Source organism: Equus quagga, chromosome 13 (assembly GCF_021613505.1).
Source record: "Equus quagga isolate Etosha38 chromosome 13, UCLA_HA_Equagga_1.0, whole genome shotgun sequence".
Taxonomy (NCBI): Eukaryota; Metazoa; Chordata; class Mammalia; order Perissodactyla; family Equidae; genus Equus; species Equus quagga.
In genome coordinates this window covers 80,356,530-80,367,680 of record NC_060279.1, presented here as the reverse complement: position 1 = coordinate 80,367,680, position 11,151 = coordinate 80,356,530, and the positions used below count along the sequence as shown (strand labels likewise).

General features: G+C 49.7%; 1 protein-coding gene across 5 annotated transcripts in view; it reads right to left on the bottom strand.

Moving 5' to 3' along the window:
• Positions 1–11,061, bottom strand: part of GAS8 (growth arrest specific 8) — a 59,698-nt gene extending 48,637 nt beyond the window's left edge. For 4 of the 5 annotated variants that reach the window (XR_006891432.1, XM_046680719.1, XM_046680720.1 and 1 more), the window contains exons 1-3: positions 10,843–11,061; positions 1,527–1,621; positions 857–1,078 (exon numbers count right to left, since the gene is read on the bottom strand). Coding sequence is in view for 4 of the 5 variants with exons in the window: in XM_046680719.1 (XP_046536675.1) it covers positions 857–1,078; positions 1,527–1,621; positions 10,843–10,912 (387 nt within the window). In the remaining variant the exon portion in view is untranslated. The remainder of the gene's footprint in view (positions 1–856; positions 1,079–1,526; positions 1,622–10,842) is intronic. The other variant, XM_046680721.1, reaches the window with a different exon arrangement.
• Between the last annotated feature and the right edge of the window lie 90 nt (positions 11,062–11,151).

Genomic DNA, 11,151 nt, shown 5'->3' with positions numbered 1-11,151 from the left:
AGCCGCACCTGCAGGAAGACATCTGTCTCCCTCCTCACAGCCGCACCTGTAGGAAGACATGTCTCCCTCCTCACACACCTGCAGGGGGACAGCTGTCTCCCTCCTCACAGCTGCACCTGCAGGGGGACATGTCTCCCTCCTCACACACCTACAGGGGGACATCTGTCTGCCTCCTCACAGCCACACCTTCAGGAGGATATCTGTCTCATTCCTCACAGCTTCACCTGCAGGTGGACATCTGTCTGCCTCCTCACAGCCACACCTGGAGATGGTAGGTCCTGGGCAGAGGGGGGCTGCAATAGCTCTTCCCTCACGCTGCAGGCAGCGTCATCAAGGGCCTCTCTGAGGACAGATGTCGGGCAGATGACAAAGGCCTCGGCCATAGCCCTAGTGGGAACTAACAGCTTCCTAGGGACGTCATCCCAGAAGGAAGTCTAGCTCTTCACAGCGTGACACTGAGGGCAGGAGAGGAGTAAGGCCTCTGCTCTCGCAGAAGTTTACATAAGCCTGAGCAGCACTTCACTCGACCTCAGCATCCTGAAGGATAAACCCAAGTCCTGGGAAAGTCAAGCCAGGGAGGGCTCTGCTGGCAACACAAAGCCCAGGGTTGACAGCGCTGGCCCACACTGTGCTGGGCCAGCCAGTGGGGCAGCGTGCACTAAGAGGAGAGAAGCTCTGAATCAGATACAAGATCGAAACTTAAAGATAAACAAACAGAACTAAGTCTTAGAAGCAAAAGCAAAGGAAAGATGAAGTTAGCCATGATATCAAGGGACTTCCACCCAGCAAGAAAGTGGGCATGACAGTGCTCGGTGGGCTCGTTAGTGGAAAAAGTAAAACCGTGTCTTGTCTGTACCCGAGGCTGGGACTGCTTAGGATTCCTGCTCACAGACCGTGTGCACCACCTCCTTCCAGGACAGACTGTAAATCCTCTCACCAGACCTCTCGCCAGGTAATACTGCACGAAGTGCTTCCACGTGATTTCTTTCCCAGGATCTCGAAAATACAAGTAGAAGGCAACACCTGCCCCCAAAACCACCAGACTGCGGAAATCCTTGTCGTCCCAGGGGAGCTCACCCTGTGGAAGATCAACAGTTCAGTTACACAAGGTGGCTCCTTCATGACACAGCTGCTTCCTCCCCGTGGCGTCCTGAGAGCAGCTGTCCAAACCTGCCTCCTCACACTGCCCCTGGAGGGCTGTGCGTGGTGACGCCAAGGCCAGTTCTCTCAGGAGGAAAGACTGCACAGGGCATGAGCACACGCTGCAAGCCGCAGCTCACCAGACCCCCCAGAGGAGCCTCCACAAAGGGCTGCCTTCAGAGCCATCACTTCCAGGGCTGTTACCTCTTATCTGAGTCTTTTTAAAATTCAGATGGAAATCTCCACATTTTTATAAATTAAACTCATTTCTTAGAATCCTTGATTTAGCTTGCACCCAAAATCAGCAGAGAGACTGTACAAAGCCTGAGCTACAGGACCATTTCCTTGGGAAAGCAACAGGGTCTGGAGCTCAGACACGCACAAACCTTCTGTATCCGCTTCCACCAGGCAGAGTCATCCTGCTTCCCTCCTCTCTGGCCTCCATCTGCTCCAGGCCCAGCATTTTTTGGTTCACCAGTTCCTGAGAGAAAACAAAGCCTGAACTCAGAAAACAATCATACATAACTTTCCAACATACGATTTTCCTAACACTGGTGCTTTCTGGAGATAAACAGGGACAAGGAGAGGAGGAGCTGGAGGTGGCACTGGAGTGGGCGGCGTCCTGTTCCGAAGTGGGCAGGGAAGCAGCAGTGCTCGGCTCAGCTCAGGGCTTAGGTTAGGGTGGCGGAGGCTGCCCGGCCATAGCTTCAGATACATGTAAAATGCCTCCAGTTTCACCTTGCTGGCTCCAGACCCAAACTTTAATAGTAACTCTTTCTGGGGTAACAGTCACCTTGCCACACCAATAAGTGGGGAACAGAAAGAAAGGAAGAAAGTGACAAGAGACTGGGACAGGTGGACCCTCTGTGGAGGTCCTCTGCTCAGGAAAGCCAGAACTCAGACCTCCGGCTCTCAGGCACGGCCCCCTCTCCTCAGAACACTGTGACCCAGACACTAGACGGCGGAACCTAGCCCTGCAAGCCTCTTCCTGCAACACACGCACATGACGCACGGAACAGTTCCAATCACACAAGTCCAAGGCCATAAGCATCCCTGAAGCCCCGCCCTTCTGTTAGGTGCAAAGAACGTGTCGAGGGCGATGGGTCTGACTCAGGACGTGCCCATCTGTGGTCTAATGCCCCATTTCCTCCACGTACAGTCTATGGGTCAGGGGGCTTGAACGGTCCTAGAAAGCTGGGCACATCCAAGGAGAAAAACTGTCCTTTCCCTTGTAACTAAATCAATTACACTTGCGATTAAAATTATCAAAAGGTACTTTAGCACACACAAAAACGACAAGGGGAAAAACGTGAAACGAAAGCAAATAACTGCTATCACAGTATCTGCCAGGAAGTTAGCTTTGTTTGACCTCTGTAATGTTTAATTTATAATAAGAAACACACTTGATCTTCCTAGAAGCTCCTAAAACCCTTAGAATTTCCTAGGTGATAAAGATGTCTTTTGTTATTCATAACGAGCCCCTCCAAGGTACCCCAGTCTGTGTTAATGAGGTGACTTTGGAAAGCCCCTAAGGAGTGGGGCTGGCTGCCAGGAGAACCAGCCAGTGATTTGAGGGTTGGAACTTTCAGCCCCACCTTCCCACCTCTGGGGATGGGGCTGGAGGTTGAATCAGTCACCAGTGGGCAATGATTTAATCACTCATGGGAACAGCAATGAAGCCTCCATAAAAACACAAAAGGACAGGGTCTGGAGAACTTCTGGGCTGCTAGACAAGAACAGATCCACATACTAGAGAGTGGCCTGCCCCAAACTCCAAGGGGACAGAAGCTCCAGTACCAGGGACCCTTCTGGACCTCGCCCTGTGTATCTCTTCATCTGGCTGTTCATTCCCATCCTTTAATATCGTTTGTAATAACCCCGTAATCTAGTAAGTCAACTGCTTTCTGGAGTTCTGTGAGCCACTCCAGTAAATTAACAGAAGCAGAGGAGGGGGTTGCAGGAATCTCTGATTTACAGCAGCTGGTCAGAAGCACAGCTGATGATGGGACTAGTGACTGATGTCTCAAGGGTGGGTGGGGGCACTCCTGCAGGACTGAGCCCGTAACCTGTGGGATCTGATGCTGCCTCCCAGCAGACAGTGTTAGGTCGAGTTGAGCTGTAGGACACCCAGCTAGTGTCGCAGAACTGCTTGTGGAGGGAAACCTCCCCACACACACAGTTGTGACCAGAGTGAAGTACTAAGAGTAGAGGAGACACACAGGAATGAGTTTTTCATAAGAACCTGGGAAACTAACCCAAAACTTATAAAAAATTCCCAAGTAAGGAAAAGGTAGTGAGATAGTGGCTTTTGAGAAAGCAATCACCTCCTCAGACAGGCAATCTGTCCACGGCCACGTCTCTTCACAGCCAGTCGATGACAGAAAACGTAAGGGCCTGAGCAAGAAGCACGACACTCATAAAGGTTCCAGGACAGAACGAGCCATGGTGCAGCCCCTCGCACACACATCGCCACTGAAACAACCCAAAACTAAGCCTGGAAGCCCCAAGGCCTAGGGGACCCCGGGAATGGCCAAACATATTATGGGATATAGTAAAAATTTGCATGAATTTTAAGGACAAAAACGAGTCTTCAAATAAATGCTATATTTGTAGCAAAGCATGTTAACAGACCTCCCAACATGCTTTTATGGGCCTCTTCTTATTCCCGGCTCTTGGGTACCTGAGCAGGAAATGTTTCACAGGAGAAACCCATCTGATAAATACTGACTTCACCAATCCACATCACCAAGCTGTGATGGGATTTAAAAGATGGACATGCCGAGGCTTAGGACGCGAATGAGCTGCAGAGGCCCCGACAAAAAGACAAAAGGTGGAGGAACTTGGCATGACAGCAACATCCATGAGCAAGCAGAGGGAAGAGCATGCCACACCACACGCGGACGGGCCCGCCTGCCTGTCACCTCCCAAGGAGAGTAACTCAAAGATTAGTAACACTTTATAAATACTCACAGGTGAAACTGCTGACAGTCTGATTTGTCAAACTGGCCCTTTTACTTCTCTTTGGAGTTGTTTTTTCTAAGTTTGTGTTTCTTCCACTCCTTTTAAAGAACTTCTCAAACCCTTAGGGACAAAACGATGAGGTTCTAGCACTTTAAAAGCACGCATCACACTCAGATAAGCAGCCATACTGTCCACCAGGACAGAGAGAGTGAGCAGTCCAGCCTTCCTTCCTGACTTCTTACTGGAAGCAATCGCCATGCTCCTCCAAGTCCTAACAATGGGAGAACAAGAAGTGTGGACAAGTGCCTTCTGCTCAAGCCTCCACACACGGGATCTCCAGGGGGTAGAGCACTGAGCAGAGGTCCACAGCCTGCTCTGAGGGGCAGATGTGTTCCAGCCAACTGCAGTCTGCATATCGTCTCTGTTCTGCTTTCCAAACATGAGACTCAGTTTGCTGGCCCTCAGATGTGCAGAAACAAGGCTTGTTTCCATGCATTCCAAAAGATTCACCTAGCAAGTTCCTTCTGACAGTTTCTCTTCATCATCTTCCCTGAGATAAAACCGTAAACACGTGAAAAAGTGCTGCAGTGACCCAGAAATGGGAAGAGCTAAGTGTGGCCAATATGGAAGTGAAAAAAGGGGGGAAGTGGGCAGCATCCTGAGTCATCACACGCCCCCTCCCCTGATTCCCCACTGTGGGGAGACACTGAGGCAGCCACACTCAGTTCCAGCAAACCTTACGCTGCTAATGATGGTAGACGACAGACAGGTACCTCCAGGTGGTTTTGAACACAGCCACTGGGAAAACAGTGCCAGTCTCACCCGCGGAGCCAGCTGCTGAAAGTGGATCCCATGAAGGAACTGAAAGGAGAGAGAGGATTAGCTGCTTCTGCAACTTGATGGGCTGAGATGCAAGCTTGCTGCCTTATTTATCTGCTTAAATGTCCCATTAAAAATACGATTCAGGGGCTGGCCCCATGGCCGAGTGGTTAAGCTCGCGTGCTCTGCTGCAGGCGGCTCAGTGTTTCGTTGGTTCAAATCCTGGGCGCGGACATGGCATTGCTTGTCAAACCACACTGAGGCAGCGTCCCACATGCCACAACTAGAAGGACCCACAATGAAGAATATACAACTATGTACCGGGGGGCTTTGGGGAGAAATAAAATCTTTAAAAAAAAAAAAAACGATTCAAACAGGATAAACAGAAACTAAATTCACTGCAGAAATGCATAAAGATTTTTTTTTTATAGCTACAATTCTCAAAAAAACCCAACCATTTCTTCCCTGAGGCAACTTTGATCACTGAAACTATTGCAGTCTCAAAAACAAACGTGATTCTAAGATTAAAATCATGTGAAATTTAAAAACCAAAGGGTACTACGATTTATCTTTTATTAGCCAAAAGTCAGTGTTTTTGTCATGCCAAGGAAAGCAAACGCTTTTCCAGACCTGTATTTTCTTGTCTACAAGGAGGAAAATGCCAGTTTTTACCATAAGCCATTAACAATACTTAACATCAATTAAGAACAGGACTAGAGACAACCAACTTAGATTTTCCACTATTATAGGTCAAAAGCCATTATTGCAACAACGAGCACAATAAAAGCCACCACACCAGAAAACAAAACCTGCATATACTCAACAACCCAGGATTACTTGTATTTAACAAAATCCCAACCCAACCAAGGATCTGTCCCAAATATTTTATTTTTTCCCTTCTCCCCAAAGCCCCCCAGTACACAGTTGCATATTCTAGTTGTGAGTGCCTCTGGTTGTGCTATGTGGGACACTGCTTCAGCATCGCCCTTGAGCAGTGCCATGTCTGCGCCCAGGATCCGAACCGGTGAAACCCTGGGCCACTGAAACGGGGAGCGTGAACTCAACCATTCGGCCACGGGGCTGGCCCCCCAATGTTTTATGATGATGAAAATGGATCCACAGGTGATGACACCGGTGTTTTTCCAGCCGTGCCATCTTTCACAGTGAGGCAGGCTATTCCCCAAAGTAAACTCATTCCCCGAGGATTACTAACTTGCTAATTAGCCAAATTATTCAAATATGCCTCTCAAAGGCCATAGTGGACTAAAAAGTCAGGTAAGCTATGAGAAAGATATTAAAATCAGGAAAACATCCAAACAGGGAAGCTCAGAAAGGAGACGTAGCCAGTAATGGTGAGGAAGCTACCTGGCACTTCTGCACCACTAATGAGGCCTCCCTGCTGCAGCAGCTCACCCCGCACAACAGCCCAGAGCTCACCTGGAAGAAACAATGCACCCACAGAGATGCCACAGAAGTGTGTCACTGTGAGCAGAAATCTAGACAAAGGAGCACGGAAGGCGGTGGGTGCCAGGAGCTTCTGTCACCTCCTCCGATCCTCACGGCCCATTCTGAGGAAGGAGGTGCTGCCATCCCCACCGCACAGCTGGAAGAGCGGAAGTTCAGAGGGGTGCATGCCTGCAGTAAGAGAGCCAAGAGCTGGTGATGTGGGATGAGAATTCTGGTGCCCAAACCTCCCAGGGCTTCTCCAGCATCGCCCAGAGAAAAAGGAGCTGTTGGTGTGAAAGAGTTATCTGGTGACCTGCAGCCCTAGGGATACAGAGTACAACGCTAAACCCTTCAAAACTTGATGAAACATCCAATTCCTGGGGCCAGCTTGGTGTATAGTGGTTAAGTTTGCATGCTCTGCTTAGGTTGCCCAGGGTTCACAGGTTCAGATCCTGGGTGCAGGCAGATCTAGCACCACTCGTCAAACCATGCTGTCACGGCATCCCACATAAAATAGAGGAAGACTGGCACAGATGTTAGCTCAGGGCCAATCTTCCTCACACACACACACACACAAAAAAATCCAATTCCTTTATTTCAATTGATGAGTTAATCCTTTTCTGATTTGATTAGGGGACCACATTAGGTCAGATGCAGCTCTAGAAGACACAAGTCTACCACCAGTTCTTGGTGTTTGGTTTTTAAATTGGCCTTTGCATATGCAAAGCCAAGACAAGAGCGAAGCGGGGCACACCAAGGTCTCCTTTAAACAGGCAAAGTGCACTGTCCTTTCTTCCCAGTTAAATAATGAATCAGGTGACCCTGGTCTGTGTCTCAGATTCACACAGCTGCAGGCCCACCAGGCATCTGCTACTCAATCTCTGAGCGAGAGGCCGGCCCCACGGCCAAGTGGTTAAGTTCACATGCTTCCTCAGGCCAGGGTTTCACTGGTTCGGATCCTGGGCACGGACATGGCACCACTTGTCAGGCCACGTTGAGGCGGCATCCCACATAGCACAGCCAGAAGGACCTACAACTAGAACATACAACTATGTGCTGGGGGGCTTTGGGGAGAAGGAAAAGAAAAGATTGGCAACAGATGTTAGCTCAGGTGCCAATCTAAAAAAAAAAAGAAAAAGAAAAACAAACAACAACAAAAATCAATCTGCAAGCGAGCTCCCACTCACTTGCTCACTTCCTTCAGGAGCTGACTATTCCACCTACAAAGTGTGACATTCATCCTCCTCCAACCCTTCTCTTTATTTTCCACTTCCCTCATTCTGCTTCCTTCTCTTTCATACCTCACATATAACCAACTAACATGCCATAAACTTGTTTGTTATCTGGATCTCCTCCTTGTGTGGCAGGAACAGTGTGGAAAGCTCACTGAATGAAAAAATGACTGCCGGGGTCCCGCCCCGGCGGAGTCCAGGTTCCTGAGGGATGGACGGCGTCGCGCAATGAGGGGAAAATAAAGGGGATGTGAGACGGGTTGGTGTTAGCAAGTCCGACTTTACTGTGCACAAGTGTCGTTTATATATTTTTCAGGATTAGTACAGAAATAGTTCTACAAATATTCTCAGAGAGATAAGGAAGTAAAAAATGAGCACAAGAATATTTATTAGCATTCCTTTCTATAGAGCATAAGGTTAATGATCGTCTTCTCCACAATTAACCAGTGTTTGTTGTCTCTAAGCTAAAGGAGATAGGTACCTAGGCATTTGTTGTAATTCATGGTAAAGTTAAATCAAAGAGAGAAGGTCCAGGCCTCCGGACAGGACAGCAATCTGTCTGGTTACATCCTGGTGGAGCCATCCCTGCCTCCCTCAATCATTTACGCCATTAGTGTACATGGTTAATGGGAACAAAAGGCGACTCCAGGGTATCTTATCCCCAGGGCTATCTGCATTCTCAGTGGGCAGTTAAACATCTTTACATTTTTGCGCCCTTTAGGGGGTGAAAGCATTCCTTTGTCTTTTAGATTGTGGAGCTAACAGTCCCTTAAGCACGCTGCCGGAGAAAGTATCATTTTGTTAGTAAAGTAAAGGGCTGAAAAGCTAGGCTAAACTATATATCTTCAAGAATAAAAAAGAAATAAGTTAGACATAACCTTGCTAGAAAGCATGCATATAATTCAGAAAATATCAGGGGTGTCGGCCGGCCATTCTTCACCGAGGGGCATCCCTGCACCCCTCGGCCCTTCTACTCATCAATTATTTATTATTTATTGCTTTTAGGAGAAGACCTCTATAACGTTTTAACAGAAAGCAGAAGGTCAAGAATAATATATAGATACTTCTTGATCATCCAATTAACCAGCAAACTTAGAAGGACAATGCATATATATATTTAGACAAAGAACTGGAGGGAGAAGGAAACATTAACCAGATAGAGGCCATAAACCTAATTCGACATCTTATCTGGACAGGATTCCTTTCTGCTTGTCTCAAATGGGACTGTGTGTTCCTCCGTTAATTAACTGAAAAATATCTTGAAAGTTACCTGCAGGTGGTCACATTCTCTTACTATATTTAATTTTCCCGGGAGGTAGTGCCTCCCAAGCAGCCACCCAAAGGAGTGAAAACTGGAGGTTAAGAAAGGAAAAGGAATGAAGGGCAATTAGAAGCAGCACAGGTTTCAGAACTGTGTGAGGGGCTGGCCGGTTATTCTTCACCAAGGGGCGACCCTGCACCCCTCAGCGTTAATCGGCTGGACCCCGTCAAACAGCCGATCAAATGATGTAGCCACGGCTCCCAGCAAATGACTGCATGGAAGCCTCTAGAACATAAGCTTCCCTTGGTGGGTGCTCACTGTTAGGGTAGATCTTTCAACTATGAAGTAGGTTGCCACTGCCTCTCTGGCCTTTGCATGCCCCACTCAGCCTACGAATCAGCAAGTCCTCAAGGGAGAGCAGTCCACGGGGCAGAACCCCCGCCTGTCCTGTTCACCGTCATGTCCCCTGGCCGGCAGTTTGTCAACAGGCGAATGACTCAGTCTGGAAAGGAACTTCCTCCCTTCATCACTAAAACCACCGAGGTCCATGCAGGTCCAGCGGCTCACAGGACACCTGTGCTGTACCGTCAATTACTCACTTCCACCACACATTAACAAGCAGAACAGTCCCCTGCCATGCTGAGATGCCATGTGGCTACAGGTGAAAGGCTCTGCTTTCACTGATATTGCTAGAAACAACTTAAATCTGACATGCACCGTCTCCAAAATGAAGAGATGTGAAAGGGGAAAGTTCATTCCTGAAGACAAGACAGAAAATAAACCCAAAGAATCCTTCTTCCTCTTTCACTTCTATCTGAAAAGTAAGACACCTTTCTTGGAGCAAAATCCAAAAACTCCACATCAATGCATTAGGAAAAAAAAAGTCAACATGATCACTGCCCCCTGGGATGTATCAATACAAAAATACAGCCATTGTTCCAAAATATGGAATAATATTCATAGCGCCTAACCCAGAGAATAGCATATAACACAGAGGTATTTAAAAATTAAGGCAGTAGGAGACCGGCCCGGTGGCACGACGGTTAAGTGCTCACGTTCCACTTCTAGGCGGCCCGGGGTTTGCCGGTTCGGATCCCGGGTGTGGACGTGGCACCACTCGTCAAGCCACGCTGTGGCAGGCGTCCCACATATAGAGTAGAGGAAGATGGGCACAGATATTAGCTCAGGGCCGGTCCTCCTCAGTAAAAAGAGGAGGACTGGCAGTAGTTAGCTCAGGGCTAATCTTCCTCAAACAAAAATAAACAAATAAATAAACTAAAATAAAATCATGAAAAATGGAGGCAGTAGGGCGGGAGGGACCTGAACTGCAAGGTGAGAGCAGCTGCTGACCAGCTTTGGTCTTATATTTCCCTTCTATAAAAGAGGCTCACAGCAGAGCCTACCTGCAGGACTGGTACAAGACTTTAATGAAACAATCCGGGTACAGTCCTCAGCACGGAAGCCCTCAAGCAGTATTAGCTGTTATTAAAGCGCCAGAGTTGGGCTCAACGAATGTCGGCCGAATAAGAGACACTAACAGGTCACAAAACTCGTTCACGTCCGAAACCATACCTGGTTGGGGAGCAACTAAAGCAGAAGTAATATCCCCGCTGAGCGCAGGAGGACATGGGCTCGCGGTCGGAGGGAGGCGCCCAAGAAGACACGGTAAATTAGCAGCGGAGCGGAACACGAGCGCTAACTGCTCCCGTGGGGCTCTCTGGAGGCGGGAGCAAGGAGGCCGGCGGCACCGGCTCGCCTCCCGAACGGAGCCGGCAGAGGCAGCGGGGCCCTCCGGAGGAAAGGGTGGCAGGTGCCGCCGGGGAAGAGCAGGGTGTTCGGAGGACGACACGTCCGGGCAGGGACAGCCGCCCCGCTTCTCCGCTCCCCCGCGCCAGCCGGCGCGCCCGGATGGCGTCACCGCAGCGTTGCGCGCAGCCGCCGCCCCCGCCGCCTGGAACCGACGGGCAGCGCCTCCCCACTCACCTGCCGGACGGTTCCGAGGGTCCTCAGGCCTGTCCCGGCCAGCTTGCTGCCTCCTGGGGCACCGCCGCATCGCCACAGCACTGCGAGCGACCCGGCCACCGCTCGGCTGCCGACCGCCACCACCAGCCGGCGCCTCTCGCCCCCCGGCAAGCCTCGCGCCCCTCGGCGCGCGCACGCGCAAAGTAGCGGCAAACCGGCCACCGTGACGCCACACCCTCAAGCCAGCCCCCGCGGGCTCGGGGAGGCCTGGCTCATGCGCAGTAAAGGTACGGCGCCGGCTCGGGGACCTCTCTTTAGGTGTCTACTGTA